Here is a 20409-nt window from a genome sequence, read left to right as displayed (position 1 = left end):
GTAAAGTGACGAGTTCACAAGACAGTGTGCTCAAAAGAAAAAATTTACATAAACGCACACCAATCAAATATAACTTTTATTAACATTACTTAAAACATATATTACAGATTTGTGAGTGTAACAGCAATTAAAATAAGTATGTGAGACGAACTACCTATTCTCTTTATCCCCCGTCCATTCTCTCTCCACCCTCCTGCATTCTCACTACCCCCCCATTCTCTCTCTGACCCGCACAGACACACAGCCACTGTCCTTTGCAGACACTCACACAGCCACTGATCTGCACAGACAGACCCGCACAGACCCTGACCCTGCACAGACCGGACCCTGACCCTGCACAGACTCGAACCCTGACCCTGCACAGACCCGGACCCTGACCCTGCACAGACCCGGACCCTGCACAGCCACTGTCACAGACCCTGACCCTGCCCAGACACACACTGACCCTGCACAGACACACTGACCCTGACCCTGCACAGACACACACTGACCCTGACACACTGACCCTGCCCAGACACACACTGACCTTGACACACTGACCCTGCCCAGACACACACTGACCCCGACACACTGACTCTGCACTGAGACTCTGACCCTGCACTGAGACACTGACCCTCTGACCCTGCACAGACACACACTGACACTGACACACTGACCCTTTGCATTTAAAAATAACCAATAGATAGATGTATCCTCTATACCCATCCAGGGAGAGGTATAGACTAGGAGCAAGGCACTGCCTTAAAGATACTGATGTATAGTGTTATACGCTATAAGTGTGGAGGTGACCATAACTGGCAGCCGCCCCACAACACTAGTTATGAAGTTATCTATCTATAAACTGTATTTCTCAAACCGTTGTATGCGTGTCTGTTTGTCCTGTGTCTGCCTATGTCTAGGGGCAATTGCATTGGACCTGTGGCCTGCCCGTCACTCTGCCTCAGGCCAATGAGATGCCTTGGCCCGCCCGCCCCCGCACACCTCTCATTGGCCTGCGGCCAGCCAACACACCGACACCACTGCCTCAGGCCAACACCCACACCACTGCCTCAGGCCAATGAGATGGCTCCCTTGGTCCGCACACCCACCCCCGCACACCTGTAAGGAATCGGGGAACACGCCCCCTGCGGCGTGCTCCCTCTTTACCTGCCGCATCTCAGTTCCCGCTCTCCTTATAGAGCATGCACGCACCCGCGGTTCCCTACTCGTACCACGGAGCCCGGCCACCCCCGGTCACGTCACGCATTCTCTCATGTGTGGCGTGTACACGTGACGGCGTGCGCCGCCCTCCAGCTGCGCGGCAACTCACTTCCTTCTTATCCCCTGTGGCCTCCCCACCTCGCTAACGGGTCCTTCCCTTTCCCTGCGCTTGTGAGGAGAGCACAAGCGTGACATTATGCTCGGCCAAACAAACGGAGCCCCAGAGGTGGCCCCGCCTTCCTCCATGTTCCATGCCATGTTCGTGTCCATGTTCCTAGTTCCTGAGGCCTGCTGCTAGCTCCATGCAGAGGCCCGTTCCTGTACCCCTGTTCGTTGGGAGATCCTAGTCCCCCCTAGTCTAGTAAGGATCGTTCGGAGTCCGATCCTGAAGGGGGGGATACTGTAAGGAATCGGGGAACACGCCCCCTGCGGCGTGCTCCCTCCTTACCTGCCGCATCTTAGTTCCCACTCTCCTTATAGAGCATGCACGCACCCGCGGTTCCCTACTCGTACCACGGAGCCCGGCCACCCCCGGTCGCGTCACGCATTCTCTCACGCGTGGCGCGTACACGTGACGGCGTGCACCGCCCTCCAGCCGCGAGTCAACTTCACGCCCCCTTGTGGCGTATTCTCTACCCATGCCTAGTTTCTCTGATGTCTCTCTGTATGGCATGCGCCGTCCTCTAGCTGCGAGTCAAGATTCCCTGTTGATTCTCTGTGTGGCGGGCGCTGCCCTCTTGCCTAGTTTCCCTGATGTCTCTCTGTATGGCATGCGCCGTCCTCTAGCTGCGAGTCAAGATTCCCTGTTGATTCTCTGTGTGGCGGGCGCTGCCTTCTAGCTGCGAGTCTTCCTTCCTATGCATCGCTGCCCCTTAGTCTCTTGGATCGCTCGGAGTTCGATCCTTAAGAGGGGGGTACTGTAACGATGCGCAGAACACGCCCCCTGCGGCGTGTTCCTTCCTTACCTGTTTACTTCTGATCGCCGCCCTCTAGCTGCGAGTCAAGATCCTGTGTCTTTAAGGATTCTGAAGCAAGCAACGCCATCTTGCTTTCTGGCAAACCCTGCCCTCTTCCTCCTGACAGGAAGTAAGCCTCTCTTTGCCTTTCTCTCTGCTATTAGTCAATTGCTGCCAGCCCTGGTGCCTGCTAGTATTACCATCATGCTGTTCCTGCCTGGACCTCCTTGGGACCTTTACTCTCCTTTGGATTCCGGAAGACTGGGACAGTCACTCATATACTACTAAGGTTAGTTTACCGTCGGGTAGTGTAGGTACCTGCTAAGTAGGGTTCACCTTGACGTGGTAGCAGGCTTATAATTCCTTGGCCAATGGATTAGACTAAGAACCCTTATGTTATGTTTAGTTTCGCTGCACCTTGCTGTTTCTGGCACTATGCCTTTAAGAAGTCTGGACGTTCTCCTAGAAGTAATCCTTCTCTGGATGTTACCTTGTGCTCTGGACTCCATGCCCATGTTCATGTTCCTTGTTTCCTGAGACCGGCTGCTAGTGTCACGCAGCGGTCTGTTCCTGTCTCCTGTGCTGAAGCGGAGTACTCTCCTTGTTGATTTCAGCTCCCAGTTTCCTGAGGCCGGCTGCTAGTGTCACGCAGCGGTCTGTTCCTGTTTCCTGTGCTGAAGCGGAGTACTCTCCTTCTTGACTTCAGCTCCCAGTTTCCTGAGGCCGGCTGCTAGTGTCACGCAGCGGTCTGTTCCTGTTTCCTGTGCTTAAGCGGAGTACTCTCCTTGTTGACTTCAGCTCCCTGTTTCCTGGTTTCCGTTTCCACACTCCCGTGCTGAAGCGTTGGCTTCCCACAACCCCGCGTTGGTGCCTGAGAACGCGCGCACTCCCGCTCTGCTGTCAGAGCATGCGCGCACATGCAGCTGGACCAGTCGTGTCTCTGAGCTTGGCTCCGCACTTCCGGACGCGTCGCGCATTCTCATGCGTGTGGCGCGGTCACGTGACTACGTGCGCCGATCCCCAGCTGCGCGGCAACTTACTCCCTTCGTATCCCCTGCGGCCTCCCCACCTCGCTAATGGGCCCTTCCCTTTCTTCTCTGCGCTTGTGAGGAGAGCACAAGCGTGACAACACCTCATTGGCCTGCGGCCAACACAATGACACCACTGCCACACTCTCCCAGCCCTCACTGAGCTTTGGGAACGCTTCACAGCACCTAATCCTCACTGCTCTGGGACGACGCTTCACAGCTCTCAACCCACAAAACCCTCAACGCCTGCTACCATCAAAATAACTGCGGAATCAGGTACAGCCTCTTATCTATATAAATATTATTTTCACCACTGAAACACTCCCCACCCTCACACAACAGCGCACGATCACCTCCACACACCGCACGCTCACGGAACGTACACTGACGCCCACCGCCTCTTAAAAACCCTCCACCCACCCCTCACCCCCCCCCAACAATGCAGACCACAACCGCACGCCACACCTCTCCCGGTACCGCAGACCCTCTACGACACGCACACACTCCTGCCTACCCTGCCAACACCCCTCAACTTCAGCTCAACACAACATCGCCACCGGACAACGCCCACATGGATCTCCAACACTATCACGCAACACAGTCCTCCCTCCGGAGGACGCCACCCACCCACACAGAGCCCAGACCCCCCCCCCCCGGAGCCCAAACCCACCCCCCCCCTGGAGCCCACAACACCCTCTGCTACTCACTTTCACATCGCCACCGGACAACGCACGGATCTCCAACACTATATCACAACCACTCCCGTGGAGCGCAACCCCTCCCGTACGCCGCAAACACTCATGTCTCCCGGAGCACCACCCCCTCCAAAACATTCCTGTAGCTCCCCCCTCCAAAACACTCCCGTAGCCCCCCCTCCAAAACACTCCCGTAGCCCCCCACCCTCCAAAACACTCCCGTAGCCACCCCCCCTACAAAACACTCCCGTAGCCCGCACACCCCCGCCCCCCCCCCAAACTCCCGTAGGCCGCACCCCCCACAAACACTCCCATAGGCCGCACCCCCCACAAACACTCCCATAGGCCGCACCCTCCACAAACACTCCCGGAGGACACACCCCACCACAAACACTCCCCTAGCCCGCACCCCCCCCTTAAAAAACACTCCCGTGGCCCAACCCCCCCCCCCCCAGACGCATGTACCTCAGTAACACAACAACACCTCCCGTAGGCCGCAACAACCACCCTTCTGGGCCCACACACCTCACCTTCAGTCAACAACAACACATCCTGGCACATGTCTGCTTGCAAAAACAATATTGCCTCACAGTCTCACTTATACACAAACACACACACAACACTCAGCCACACACACAACACTCAGCCACACACCCAACAGCCAGCCACACGCCATCAGCCACGCACACACACGCCCTCGCCCACGCACACACGCCCTCAGCCACGCACACACACGCCCTCAGCCACCCCACACACACCCTCAGCCACGCCACACACACACACGCACGCCACACGCCCTCAGCCACGCAACACATACGCCCCCTAGCCACGCAACACACACGCCCTCAGCCACGCCACATGCACTCAGCCACGCCACACGCACTCAGCCACACACACCCAACCCTCCTGTGCTGGCCACGCCACACACACACGCATGCCACACGCCCTTAGCCACGCCACACGCCCTCAGCCACTCCACACGCCCTCAGCCACGCCACACACACGCCCTCAGGCATGCCACACGCCTTCAGCAACGCCCCACACACACGCCTTTCAGCCACGCGCCACACACACACACGGCCCTCAGGCACACCGCACGCCACACGCCCTCAGCCACGCAACACGCCCTCAGCCACGCCACACGCACCCAACCCTCCTGTGCTGATACGCCACATAAAACAACACTTCAACACACCCCTAACTACCCCCCACGCCACAACCACCGCAACGCACAACTCACGCTGCCGCATATTCAACACACATCCCCTACCCAACGCCTCAACACACACCCTCACGGACGCCAAAAGACACCAACACACCCTCGCCACGGGAAGAACACCCCCCCCCCCTTATTCACGGTTCACATCCCAGGCAACGCCGGGTCTCTCAGCTAGTTAGTAAATAACACAGCACCAAGTATACCCTAAATTCAGCTGGATGTGAGGTCACAGTCAGAGAACCTTATATAGCTATATAAAGTTGATCACCCATAGAGCCCACTATAAGGTAGTGCCAAGTAATGAACTCCAAGATATGTTGTAATATAATATAATAATTATTATAGAGGGGGCGGGGGGGGGGAAGGGAGTGGAGAGGGAGGGTGCGGGGAGCCAGAACATTACATCACGGGCAACGCCGGGTATATCAGCTAGTAAAGAATATCACTTGTGAGCACATGAGGTTTTCTGTCGCATTTTTCACCCACCATAACTTAAAATGTATGGTAAACCTATCCAGCCTAGAAATATTTCAAAGCAAGTATAGACCAACCTCACACTGATGATACCCATCAAGATTGAAACATGTCTGTGAATGGTTTGTACTTGCTTTGCTAGTCCCATGCTGTACTTAAAAGCTGTGTGAACGGCAATGCATCAAGCTTAAATGGGCTCCATGTGAATGGATATTCTTTGCAAAAGGTGACACATTGTGTGCTCATTTGCATGTCATTATCCAGAATCCCTTGCTGCAGTGAGAGCACTGTATGCGAGGTGATAATGGTTGAAAGGCAGGGTTGTAAACCTGTCTGAGACATACTAGTGTGCTCAAAAGTGATATTCTTTATTAGCTCTGTCTGTCTGTCTGTCTCCTGTCTGTCTGTGTCTGTCTGTCTCTGTCTGTCGAAAGCACACAAACAATATGTGAAAATCCAAAATGGATTTTATTAGCAACAAAACAATATTAAAATATACCTAAACACATACAAAATGAACGCTGCTGATCCAAGAGATACACAATATACATGTAAAGACCCAAAATATGTACCTTCCAGCAGCCCGCAGCAGCTCCCTCCTGGAGACCGGACCCGTGGAGGGAGAGGGGTGGAGTAGCGGGTCACTCCACTCAAACCACGCCCCCCTCCCGCTCCTGCTCCCTACAGACCGCATATCGCAGTCTGTGCCTGTCAGCGCGCCGCCTGTCTGCAGTGCGGGTGCGCTGACTGAGGGTGCGGGGTCCTAGCCTAATGCTGCACATGTTGTACTAAACCCTTCACTTTTACAATGTACATCCACAGTTTACTTTTATCCTGAACTTTTGGTGATATCCCAACTTACCTCTCCTGCATGACCTTTTGTAGGACAGTTTGTGTAACAGTGACTTTTTTGTCTCGTCTAGTACAAAGACAATCACCAATAATCCCCCCATTCCAACACTGCAAGGTTGCTTTTGGCAGCCAGGATTACCTCCTCAAACATCTGAAGTTCAAACACCCAAATGAGTATATGGAAAAGATGAGGACAGAACAATATTGCAACTTTCCAATAAATATGACAGAAAATGCATCTTTCAACCCGTCAAGGCAATTAATAAACAATGCAACAGCTTCTCATCCCAAAAGATATATATTAGCAGCTGCCACAGGAAAAGATCTTGGAGAAAGTGGGAAGAATCTGACTTGGTTATCAGACCAGAACCTACAGAAGGGGACACAGACCGGGGAGAGACCGCATGTATGTGGGGAATGTGGGAAGGGATTTAGTCATTTATCCAAGCTGAACACACACATGAGGACACACACAGGGGAGAGACCGTATGTATGTGGGGAATGTGGGAAGGGATTTAGTCATTTTCCCAACCTGAACAGACACGAGAGGACACACACAGGGGAGAGACCGCATGTATGTGGGGAATGTGGGAAGGGATTTAGTCGGTTATCCCACCTGAACACACACGAGAGGACACACACAGGGGAGAGACTGCATGTATGTGGGGAATGTGGGAAGGGATTTAGTCAATTATTCAGTCTGAACAGACACCAGATGACACACACTGGGGAGAGACCGCATGTATGTGCGGAATGTGGGAAGGGATTTAGTCGGTTATCCAAACTGAACATACACATGAGGTCACACACAGGGGAGAGACCGTATGTATGTGGGGAATGTGGGAAGGGATTTAGTGACTTATCCAGCCTGAACAAACACCAGATGACACACACTGGGGAGAGACCGTGAAAATGTGCCCTTGTATTCTCCAATGTCTTAGCGTGAGAATACACCGTCTGCCGACTCGAGATGACTTCAACCTCCGGAGGATTTAGCCCACTCTTAAAGCACTGATGATCTGGGAAAACAAAATGGTGGACGAGCTCGGGAGAAGACAGTAATCGAGTCAGACAAGCTTTGTCAAAAACTGTTCTCTCGTTTATTAAAGGTTTACAGCCAGTTTATATAGCAATCTTGAGCATAGAAAAAACACAGATATGAGAACATACTTCCCCTTTTAATTCACAGTCTGTCTATCTCAGCAAAATGACAGTTAGACAGTTTATGGTCTGGGAAGGGGCCCGATACCGAGTTTGGAGGCCGTTAAAGGAAATGTCAGTATGTTGTGTAATGCATTCTTGTGTAACTTATGCCCAATATGGCTGAAGACAAGTTCCTGTTTTCTACAGGGCAAAATAAGTCTGAACAAATACAGTTCAGCTAGCGATAAGTGGGTGATAGGTCACATTCTCAAATCTGCCTGGAAGGCATAATTACGTATGTCATATAGCATGTGGTTAGTTCCTGAGACTTAAATGTTAGTACAGAATAGTTATAGAAAAATGGTTATCCAGCAATCAAAATGGAGTCCCCCCTTATATGCACATTTTCAATCCCCCCTTTTGTCATCACAAAATGACAATTAACCTCTAGGATATGGGGGTCTCGTATTGGATTTGAATGTTATCATAATCCATCAAAGGTATCTGGACTCTAGTGGCAGTAGGTCCAGAGTCATGTATCATATTTGGAAAACTGTGAATGGGGGCATTAACGTCCAGTGATGCATATGTGTGATCAATTGACTTACCAAAAGGCATAATCATTTTACATAAAGATAAGCACATGAATTTGCAGCATGAAAAAATAACAACTAATACTACGATTATGCTAGTGATTACTATCAGTCCCATAAGAAGTTTCCTTCCCAATTCTCCAATCCATGCACCTAACCCAAAAGTCCAATCAAACTGATCAACTCTCTCAGTAATGTCTGCAACAAGAGTTTTTATGTCAGCGACATGATTCTGCAATGACTTGGAGTGATCAGAGAGATTGAAACAACACATTCCCTGAAAATCTTGACATCCATGCTCATGTTTAAGCAAAAGATAATCAATTGCGGCGCGATTTTCCAAAATTGCTTTGCGTGTATCTTGTAAATCTATCATTAGTTCTTCTAGGGCCTGGGAAGTGTGATTTAACCCCTTGGCTACAGCGCATGCCAGTTTGGCGAGAGTTCTTGCTGTATACACAGCCAATCCAGGAACTCCAACAAGGGAAGCCGCTAGACTTACAATTTCAGTAGTTGACAATAAATTTACATGTGGATTGCAATCTTCAGTAAGTGAAATAGTGGATCGTTTAACTTTGGTTTGATGTAAGCCAGGTTCTACAGAAAACATCATTATCCCTAACCTGGTGAGAGCACATGGCCCCCCTGAGATGTTTCCTGGTATGTACGTGTAGGTAGTATTACCACAAGAAAACAACCATCCAACGGGAAGTTTAACAGAATAAAGATGACTTGGTGTGCTTACTGTGTGATTGCAACTCATAGTGTTGTTGACGCTAGTACATTTGTCATCAGTTCGACTACACAATATTCTGGTCATGTTGGTGGATGCTGAGGGCGTCAATTTTACTTGTTTACATTTACCTATCTTTTCAGGATTACATGTCATTTGATAACATATGTCACCCTGTGTTATATTCTGGGTCGTAATTTGTGTCATGTTAAGCCATTTCTCACCAATACACTGGGGACAGTCACGACAATATTCATAAACAGAAAAATGCTGTCGCACATCATGATGTTCTGCCAAACTATCATTATTGCTTATGCTAAATACTTTTAACAAAATCTCTACTGGTGTGGGTACTGCTATTAGACAGCTTGTGAGTATGTCAGTTGTGCTGGTCATGTCGGCTAAACAGAAATGTGACATATTCAGTACCTCAACAGCTAAATGCTTCCAAATGTTAGTTTTGACTTCCGTTAGAAATGAAGCCATGCGTTTGGAGCGTGTGTAATGTTTTCCTGGCAAATTGTGAGAGTTAAACTGAACCTTTGGTACATGGGTTTCGCTTTCATCTTGTTCTTTGGAGATGAGAGAAGAGAGTTCACCTTCTCCAGAGAAAACATAACTTTCAGGTGGACTGTGGTTAGGGCAGGTAATAGTGGTACTCGTGATCCTAGTGATACTGAGTCCATTAACGTAGATGTAGCAAAAAGCGCATATTATTATTGTCAATACGTTCAAGAGTAGACAAACGTGTATGCATCTGCGCCGATTCTTCTGAAATCGTGTCTCTGGTGTTTGACGAATCTCAAATCTTGGCTCTACTCTTTCGTTGACTTGATACGTGATGCATGAATCCATGTAGACGAATCTTCAGTCAGCACGGCTGTACGAGTCACTGCGAGGATCGTGGTTGGAAGACCGTAGGGCGGTTCTGTTGTCCCTCCTTTGGCGGGCAGGCGCTTGACCACGACTTTGTCTCCGGGCTGGAAACGATGTGTCGGCTTATCTGAAGGGAGCGGAAAAGAAGAAGAAACATCACCATAGATGCCATTCAATTTCTGTATCAAGTGATGAACATAATTCTCTTGAATTTGCTCTAGGTCTCCAACTTCCTTTGGGCAATACGTACCATGAGCCCAGGGAGTTGGAAACGGCCTCCCCATTAAAATTTCAAAAGGTGACAATTTGGTAGTACTATTCGGGGTCATCCTAATTTCTGCAAGGACTGCGGGAAGGACATCTGGCCATCTTGAAAAGGTACCATTTGTTCCCTTACGCAGTTTATCCTTGATCGTGCGATTGGTCCTCTCTACCTGACCTGAAGACTGTGGGTGGTAAGGTATGTGAAACTTCCAATCTATAGCGAGAGTTTTAGCAACTCCTTGAGTCACCTGGGATGTGAAATGTGTTCCTCGATCACTATTTATTTGAAGAGGACATCCCCATCGGGGAATGATTTCCTTGCAAAGTATTTTTACAACAGTCTTTGCATTTTCGTTCGATGTAGGAAATGCCTCAACCCATTTGCTGAATTGATCTACCATTACCAGTAGGTATTTCAGCTTTCCCGCAGCTGTTGGCATCTGTGTGAAATCAATCTGTATTTGCTCCATTGGGCCACTAGGTGGTGGTAGATGTTCATGTTTTGCGGGTCGTGTCCCTTGTGTGTTATTTCTGATGTATGTTAGACATCTGGCTAGTTGTGTCTCAACTACCTGATCAATGTCTCTAACTAAGAACAATTCCTTAATCTGATCACCTGTAGCTTTCTTTCCTTTATGCCCAATTCCATGGAAATGTGAGATTAGAATAGGGCTAGCTATTTTAGGAAAACCTATCACTGTGTCCTTAGTCCAAATCCCATTCTCATCCTTGCTCAAACCTTTTTCCTCCCATAGCTCTACATCTTTTTCTTCTGCAAGTTCTTGTAACATTTTAAGATCGTAGTCTGGGAGATGGCATGTCATTACCATATTGAGCTGTGTGTCAACAGTGGTGTGGTATGCTGGAAACATGATTTGTGATTGTGCAGCCTCTTTCGCATGAAAATCGGCCAACTCATTACCTTTGGCCTCATCTGTCTCTCCACCAGCATGTCCTTTACATTTAACAATTGCTAGTTTACTGGGTAGCAACATGGCTTCCAGTAACTGCTCTACCAATGTGGCATGTGATATTCCCTTACCATCAGCACTTACAAAACCACGATTTTTCCAGATTACTCCAAAATCGTGTACGACTCCGTATGCATAGCGAGAGTCTGTGTAAATGGTTACCGTATTCTGAGATGATGCTTTACATGCTTCGGTCAATGCTATTAATTCTGCTGCTTGAGCTGAAACAAACGGTAATGCTCCAGAACAGATTACTGTGTCTGGTAACCTAACTACTGCAAATCCCGTCACATATACTCCATCTGAGGGCTTAGAGCATGACCCATCTACAAACAATACATCTCCCTCCTTAAGGGGCGTACTTTCTAAGTCGCTCCTTACTGATGTCGTGTTGTGTATGTTTTGTAGGCAGTCATGATCTTCATTGCCTATGTCAGAGTTGTGTAGTAACAGATTAGACAGAATTTGAGCTGGACCAGTGTGTGGTGGGTGATATTTGACAGTGAGGTTTGAGGTAGATGTGAGGATAGTTTCATACCCTGTTCTACGCTGTGCGGTCATGTGCTGCGTAGTGAGGTTCTTGAGAACATGTAGTACCTGGTGTGATGTATGCAAGGTTAGTTTGTGGGACAGCACAATAGTTTGTACTGCTTCTACCAAAATAGCGCATGCAGCTACTTGTCTTAAACACGCTGGGAACCCTTGCACAATCTCCTGCAGTTTCTTAGAATAGAATGCCACCGGTCTATAGCCTGAGCCATGTTCTTGTGCTAGTACGCCAACAACCGCGGTACCTGTCTCGCTGCAAAACAAATGGAAAGGCAGGTTATAGTTCGGCAAGCCCAGAGCGGGGCTAGAACACAATGCAGTCTTAAGTTCAGTGAATGCAGTGATAATCTCTGGCGTCCATTGCAGTGGGTCTGGCATATGCATCAATGTCAATTGTCTCAAGATGTTATCCCAGTGGGAACAGTTCGGTATCCATTGGCGGCAATAGGTGATCATCCCCAGAAAAGACAACATAGCAGCTTTCGTCTTAGGTTTGGGGAGAGTGGCAATTACCTTGACTCGATCTGGCGAAAGGAGTCTCTGTCCTGGCTGTAGTATGAAGCCTAAATATTTGACAGTTTGTTGCACCAACTGTATCTTGTGTGGTGAGACCTTATGACCTGTAGCAGCGAGATGCTCCATCAGACTATGCGTATCCAGAGTGCACGCTTCCTCAGTTTGACTGCAGAGTAGTAAGTCATCCACATACTGCAGCAAAACAGAGTCACCGGGCGGACACCAGTCAGCAAGAGTCATGCGCACGATCAGGCTGTAAGCCGTGGCGGAATCGCAATATCCCTGTGGTAGACGAGACCACCTGTATTGTTCACCTTAACGCCTTGTAAACGCAAACAAAGATCTTGTGTTAGGGTGCACCGGAATGGAAAAGTAAGCTGAGTTCAAGTCTATTACCGTGAAATAGATCGCTGTTGCTGGTATTGCTGTAATGATCGCTGTAACATCTGGTACTATAGGCGCTAATGGTTGCACTAATTGATTAACTGCGCGCAAATCTTGTGTAAAACGCCACTGCGAGCTGTTAGGTTTTCGGTACTGGGTTAACTGGTGTGTTGTATGGTGAGACAGTTGGTTCTATCACTCACTTTGCGAGTAACTCCTTAATAATAGGTTCTATACCTGCTTCCTTTTCTGCAGATAATGGGTACTGTTTGATGTAAACCGGACTTACTCCTGGCTTTAGTGTAGCCTCATATGGTGTACATGAGATGAGACCTGGGTCAGTGTGAGAAGTAGCCCATACCCGTGGGTCAATGTCCTGTAATGATAAAGGTATGTCAGCAGAATAAAGATTCCATTCTATATCCCATATCTCGTCAATAGGTAAATACTTGTCCTGTAATACAAGCTGCTGTCCTTGAGCCCATATGAAGGCTCCTTTGTCTGATGCAATGTAGACAGTCGTTGGTGTGATCCATACACCTTCAATGCGAGCAGACACATCTGAGTGTGCTTCAGGGTCATGCATCTCTGCTTCTGGATCATAGATAATACATGAAACAGGATTAGCAAATGTCATGCGTGTGTAAGGCATATCACCATGGATGGCAAAATCTGACAATTTGGTCAGTTGTTCAACTAATCTATCTGGCATTGTTAACCCTCGGACTTTGAGTCTGCCAGTGTCATGCTGAAAAAGAGAAAGATCATAATTATTGGGGGAGAGATGTGGAGAACTTACAATAATCCCCCCCTTGTCATCAATGCTTATGTCAATTTGCATTTTGGCCATGAGATCACGTCCTAATAAATTCACTGGACATTGTATTGTATTGTATTGTATGTCTTTATTTATATAGCGCCATTAGTGTACATAGCGCTTCACAGTAGTAATACATGTGGTAATCAAATAAATAACAGATAATATAAATAACAGATCATGGGAATAAGTGCTTTAGACATAAAAGTAACATTTCGGAAGAGGAGTCCCTGCCCTGAGGAGCTTACATTCTAATTGGTAGGTAGGGAGAACGTACAGAGACAGTAGGAGGGAGTTCTGGTAAGTGCAATTGTGGAATAACCCTGAAAGGGTGCTTCCAGTGTTTGTCAGACCTAGGATTTAATTGAACTGACAAAATGGGAGTGTTGTAACATTTAGTGAGAGTACCCTCAATACCCATAGAGGACTCGTCTGCTTGCTGCATTGGGCCCTTGTAAGAATGTTTATTAAGACAAGAACGCGTTGCACCTGTGTCTACAAGAAAATCAGTTAATCTGCCATTGACATACTGCTGCGGCCAAGTTTATTCGAGCATTTGCCCGTTCTTGGCCGCAGCAGTAGCCTGGCGCGCGCCCGAGAGTGACGGGCGCGCGCCGAAGCAGCGGAAGAGCGCCCTCCGATCGGGGCGCTCTCCCTACCGCTGCCGGGTCCGCCGGGTCCCCCGGAACCCCCTGCCGCTGTCCCGCGATCGCGGGACACCAGGGCTCCCTCGGGGAGCCCCTGGACGCGCGTGCAGGGGGCGCACGCTCCCGAAGACGCGTGACCGCGCGTCTATGACGCGCGGCACGCCGAGGGGCGGCCACTAGCAAGCCGGGAAATCTCCCGGCTTGCGGTACCGGCCACACTTTAATAAAGTGTGTCGGTAGTGTACAATGATAGTAATGGTATATCTAACCATCCATTAGACACAGAAGCTTGTGGGCAGACGAGGGTTTCCGTCCTCGGGCATCCCTATTGGCCATATGGCATCTCTTGGTTCCATGCAACATTATATTGAGGGCTGGAAACATTTTGGCCCTGATAATTGTGATTCTGATGTGGCCTCTGAGTATTTTGCTGCATATTTCTGCTGCTATTCTGCTGGTATTGTGGTTGGTTCTGCTGACCATAGCCTTGATGCTGCCTGTTATTTCCCTGACTTTGATAATCCTGCTGCTGATTATTTTGTTGTTGGTTGTTACCCTGAGAAGGGGCCCAACATTCATGTCTCCAGTGTCCCTGTTTCCCACAGTTAAAACAAATGCCTGGTCTGCGCTGGTTATTCCCTTGGGCTCCCCTACCCCTTCCTTTATTCTGACCTCCCTTGCTCCTGTAATTATTTCCTCTAGCATTCTGCACTGAGCCATCATGAGCATGCATGACAGTTTCAGGCGGGGGAGGGGGTGGGGGCAACGGTGTACGATCTGGGAAAGCTCCTGCACCATCCTTAATGGCCAGGTCACCCATTATTTTCTCAGGCGTCATTATCTGCCAACCAGTCACTGTCATGTAAACAATCTGTCTATGTGTTTCGCATAAACCATTAAGCAAAGATTGTACATACAAAATATTCATCTCGTCATCTGTTGCCTTAGGGTATTGCATACCTGCTGTATTAACACATTCGTTCTTAAATCTACGGCAAAAATCAGTAACTGACTCATCGTCTTTCTGCTTAAGCGTCATAATCAGACCTACATTTTTCCTGGATCTGCCTTGATCAAAAAAGTATTTCTCCAATAGTTTCCACATTTTGGCAATAACACCTGGATTATCCCAAACAAACTCACCCTCTGCTGGTGCATACTCAGCAGAACTCGACATACTGAAGCTGCTCCCTTTACCGGGTGCATCAAACTTCTTACTCAAGTATTTGTCAGCCTTAGACCAATCAATGTCAATGTGTCCTGTCAAACAATCTAAGCAAAATCTAATATCTCCCCCTGTAAATTGATAACCTTGACTTTTCTTCTTAAGGTATTTAATTGCACCACTTGGATTTTTAAAAGGATCCGGGCAGCCTTTAGCCCATGATTCCATCAGTGTGGTGTCTACAGAGTGAATCAAGATATCATTTCCTAAAGTCATAAACGGCAATGCTAAATCAACCCCTGCTTCAGCACAATCCTGTGTGTCAGCTTGTTGTGTCGTTTGTAATGCCTGTCGTGTTCTACGTGATATGGGGGAATCTTGTGTCGGAGTAATATACCTTCTGATTTCCTCAGCGAGTTTAACTGAATCAGCTAAAGTGTCAGCTAACAATGATTCATATTCGCGCTTCTTAGCGGTGCGAATTAAATCCTTCCTGGTAGTATTTTTCGGTGTGAAAACAGATGATTGCGGTGTAGCTAGGACAGGTTTGGCATTACTATGTGCGGGAGTTAATGTTACGGCACATGAATCAGTGAATACGTCTTTAAATTCCTTGAATTCCTCAGTTAGTTCCCTTACAGAAGCACAGAATTCCTTAACTCTATTACTGCTGGCTCCTGCAGATGACTCAGACGTCACTGTTGCTGCTGAAGCAGTGGTTTCTTTAAGTTTACTTAAAGGCAATCGGCTAGTGGGTGATGGTATGTCGGAATGAGATGAATCCGAACTAGAATCTTCCCCTTCACTCTCCCCGGAGACAGGGGGTGAACCATGAGAAGAAAGTCTTGTGGGGCTTACGACAGTGGGAAGCTGTCTTTTTGGGCTTCCTTTAGAGGACGACCTCTGATGCTTAGATTCAGAGCGGTGTACCACCTCTGATTCTGCATCGCTTCTCGACTCCACATAGGTGGGTTGAGAGGGCTGTGGGCAAATGTCATTACTCTCCTCCCTACGTACGGGTGTAGGAGGTTTATGGTGGCTTGCAGCATAGTGTGATAACGCTGCCAACATGTTAGGATCAAAACTTGGAAATAGTGGCACAGGTGTGATAGGACTATACGGGGGTACTTGTAACATCACACAAGGCGGCGGTGGTGGGGGTAAAACATCTGGAGGTAAAAACTCCTGTGGGGGTGCATTAGGGGCTTGGGAATACATCGTAGTGAGATTATCGGGCGGGGGTGGCCAAATTGGCTCCTCGGATTTTGGGTTATTATTTGGTTGTGCCTCATCAATGTGAGGTGCAACTTTTACCCAAATGCGGCCACATAATGCCATATAATGCATGTCCCACTCGGGATCAGGCTGAAACCATAGCCATTCAGGATCTCCACCCAAACATAATCCTTTTATCATTGTCATATGATATGCGGCAAAACTACCTTCCCTCGGGAAAGGGTTGGAAGATTGCATTCTCTCAGACCAACCAGCCATATTATCCACAAAAGGTACTGTGTAAAAATCTGACGTACATGCACTAACAAAATCTTTAGGCGTTTCTATGTCGGGGTTATATTCTCTGTTAATGATAAGTGTAACAGTCGGCTTCTTGCTGGGAGTCGTGCAAGCTATGTCAACAGATACCTTGCTATTTTTACAATCATTCTTTCCCTTAGGGCCACGTTTGGAGTTGGAAATTCCCATCATTCAGGCAATGCAAAACACACTTGATTTACAAAAAACAAAAATCAAGCTCGTTCTGCACTGTAAAAAGGTATGGGCAACACAGCGTGATATCATGCACTTACATACTTAGCACTTATATATACTTAGCACTTATATATCTTATGCACTGATATACTTAGCACTTATATACCTTATATATCTTATCTTATATATATAACGACATGCCCATGCACAATAATACAGAAAAAAGAAAAAAATCCCTTAAAAATCCCTTACAATCTTCCTCCCCCCTTAAAAAAAAATACACTTTTCCCACAGACACTTTAAGAGTTTTTCAAGCAGATAACCAACTATATCGCTTGTTCCTATCTCTCAACAGGGACTATAACCCTGTGTATATACTTCCGTCAAGGATTCATATAATCCTGACTTCACTTTGAGTCTTTTACTCAAGTGTCTCTATGGTTTTCCTAAACCTTGAATCATTCGGTGCAGCGGTAACTCTAAAAACTTCTAAACCTTAAAACCTTATGGGCTCTTTGGGCAAGGAGACACAGACGGATAATATACAGATAAAATATATATCTTGTACACTTACCCCGAATGTGGCTTCTGTCCCAACTTCTGACACCATGAAAATGTGCCCTTGTATTCTCCAACGTCTTAGCGTGAGAATACACCGTCTGCCGACTCGAGATGACTTCAACCTCCGGAGGATTTAGCCCACTCTTAAAGCACTGATGATCTGGGAAAACAAAATGGTGCACGAGCTCGGGAGAAGACAGTAATCGAGTCAGACAAGCTTTGTCAAAAACTGTTCTGTCGTTTATTAAAGGTTTACAGCCAGTTTATATAGCAATCTTGAGCATAGAAAAAACACAGATATGAGAACATACTTCCCCTTTTAATTCACAGTCTGTCTATCTCAGCAAAATGACAGTTAGACAGTTTATGGTCTGGGAAGGGGCCCGATACCGAGTTTGGAGGCCGTTAAAGGAAATGTCAGTATGTTGTGTAATGCATTCTTGTGTAACTTATGCCCAATATGGCTGAAGACAAGTTCCTGTTTTCTACAGGGCAAAATAAGTCTGAACAAATACAGTTCAGCTAGCGATAAGTGGGTGATAGGTCACATTCTCAAATCTGCCTGGAAGGCATAATTACGTATGTCATATAGCATGTGCTTAGTTCCTGAGACTTAAATGTTAGTACAGAATAGTTATAGAAAAATGGTTATCCAGCAATCAAAATGGAGTCCCCCCTTATATGCAGATTTTCAGACCGCATGTATGTGGGGAATGTGGGAAGGGATTTAGTGACTTATCCAGCCTGAACAGACACCAGATGACACACACTGGGGAGAGACCGCATGTATGTGGAGAATGTGGGAAGGGATTTAGTCAGTTATCCAGCCTTTACATACACGAGAGGACACACACAGGGGAGAGACCGCATGTATGTGGGGAATGCGGGAAGGGATTTATTGACGTATCCAGCCTTAACACACACAAGAGGAGACACACCGGGGAGGGACCGCAGATATGTGGGGAATGTGGGAAGGGATTTAGTGACGCATCCAGCCTGAACAGACACAGGAGGACACACACAGGGGATAGACCACATGTATGTGGGAAATGTAAGAAAGGATTTAGTTACTTATCCAGCCTGACCAGACACAAGAGGACACACACACAGGGGAGAGACCGCATGTATGTGGGGAATGTGGGAAGGGATATAGTGACGCATCCAGCCTGAACACACACAAGAGGACACACACAGGGGAGAGACCACATGTACAGTGGCGACAACCTTTATTCTAACTCGGCTAGCTACGCGAATTTCAGATTATCCCTGTTATGTGCGGTTTTGTGTAGTTTTCGCCCGGAGTGAATTGCGTTATTTTCGTGCCCGTGATTTAAGCATTTTTTTCTCGCTGTCTGCAATACTGCAATGTCGTGTAAAAACTCATGGGGGCGTTTGCGAGCTGTTGTCTTTGAAGTCTAATACCTTCGTGGTTCAACCTACAGTACGTCAGTACACAGTCTGTGCGTGCATGCGCAGTAATAGTAAAATTGCATATTTAATGTACATGCATTTGCAGTGCTGTGCTTCTGTATGGTACTGTACTGTATGTCTCATTTGAAAATTGTTGAAATGCATAGGCGTGTACAGTACTGTAGCAGTGTAAAGGGAACCCTCGCTACTGGCATTGTTTGAGTAGCCCTTTTGGCAATATTGTATCTCCTTTCACATGTCAGTGCTACACACTGTATCAAACATTTAGAAACATTTAGAAACCATACACTGTATCATTGCATATACAGTACTTACCTGCCCTGTTAGAGGGTATAGAGCTACAGTAGCCTAGAATTTATTTGGGATACATACTCCTTTTTGGTCTACCCTTCCTCCACCTTATTTTTAATTCGCCGCTAACATAGGATTTATGTATTGAGGACCGTATATTTTAAATTGAGGATCTCTCCCAATAAATTTGTTTATAACTTGATTTCATTGCACACATTACAGCTCTCCCACACCATTCCTTTGAACGTGTGTCTGGTTTGAATCACATTCCTGCTTGACAGCAGTAATTTGCTGCGCATGCGCTTGTAACTTCGCCCACCACTGCTTGCTTACTGTACCTGAGTGTGTGACCCGACCAAAAAGAAATTTAAAGAAAGAAAGAAATTTCAAAGCAGCGCGGCTTTCTGCGCCATTACGTTCAATGATAGGACCCTCCTCGCCGGCGTGACCCTTTCTCGCCGCCATTACTGGTCGGACCCTGTTGGGGTCAAGTGAGAGGGTTCCTAACACCTATGGGCAAAATGAATTTTATTTCTAGGTGCCCTAGAACAGAAGTTCCCACGCCAACTGGCCGTGAACTTGACCGAGGCCCTAGTTCCCACGCCAATTGCGCCATCATTGCTCTTTTTTTAACAATGTTGCTGATCTTGCAGCTTTGCGGTCTGGCAGTAAAAAAACACACATATCCTTTATTTATGTACAGTGTTCTTAATCTGTCCATAGCCGAGCTACAGAGCCTCAGTGCGCCTGCGTGTAATCACACCACCCCCCCCCCCCCCCAACCCTTAGAGGTTTTAAAAGTAGAGTAAAAAAAACATTAACTGATTCATGTTGTTTTTTTCATTCATTCTTATACTGTCGGGGGGGGGAGGGGGTGTGGTTGTTGTCAATGATTACGATAACCAGGAATGTGAATAAATATTTATTGTATTTTATCAGGGGGAAAAAATACAAAGATAAAAATAATCATGAATAATACATACTTCAGCCTTTATTAAATTCTTCTGACAGATTGAAATCGGAGAAACATTTACAAAACATTTGTAAAACATGGAGATACATGAAAAATGGACATTTATATGAATATTAATTAATAATACATACTGTACTGTATAATATATATATATATATATATATATATATATATATATATATATATATATATATATATTATTTCCGTCTGTACAGTATGTTGTTCCTCATTCTGTGAACAGTACAGTACTTCATTGAGAGAGGAGAGTTTTTGTGTAGAGTATATGTGGTGCTTTGCATATACATTTTGCAGGCACAGGTCCCTGTCTGTCCGGTGGAGCTAACAATCTACTGTTTGTTTT

General features: G+C 47.1%; 1 protein-coding gene across 1 annotated transcript; it reads left to right on the top strand.

The window, feature by feature from the left end:
• Positions 1–6495: 6495 nt before the first annotated feature.
• LOC142474885 (uncharacterized) lies at positions 6496–18673 on the top strand (the record flags this gene model as incomplete). The annotated part of the gene is given in 3 exon segments (XM_075581027.1): positions 6496–7330; positions 18049–18451; positions 18454–18673. Coding segments are annotated over 3 exon segments (1373 nt in total), but the record flags the coding sequence as incomplete, so codon positions are not given.
• Between the last annotated feature and the right edge of the window lie 1736 nt (positions 18674–20409).

The sequence above is a fragment of the Ascaphus truei genome, unplaced genomic scaffold (assembly GCF_040206685.1).
Source record: "Ascaphus truei isolate aAscTru1 unplaced genomic scaffold, aAscTru1.hap1 HAP1_SCAFFOLD_1006, whole genome shotgun sequence".
NCBI lineage: Eukaryota > Metazoa > Chordata > Amphibia > Anura > Ascaphidae > Ascaphus > Ascaphus truei.
The sequence above is the reverse complement of the archived record's forward strand: the minus strand, read 5'-3'. Positions and strand labels throughout refer to the sequence as shown.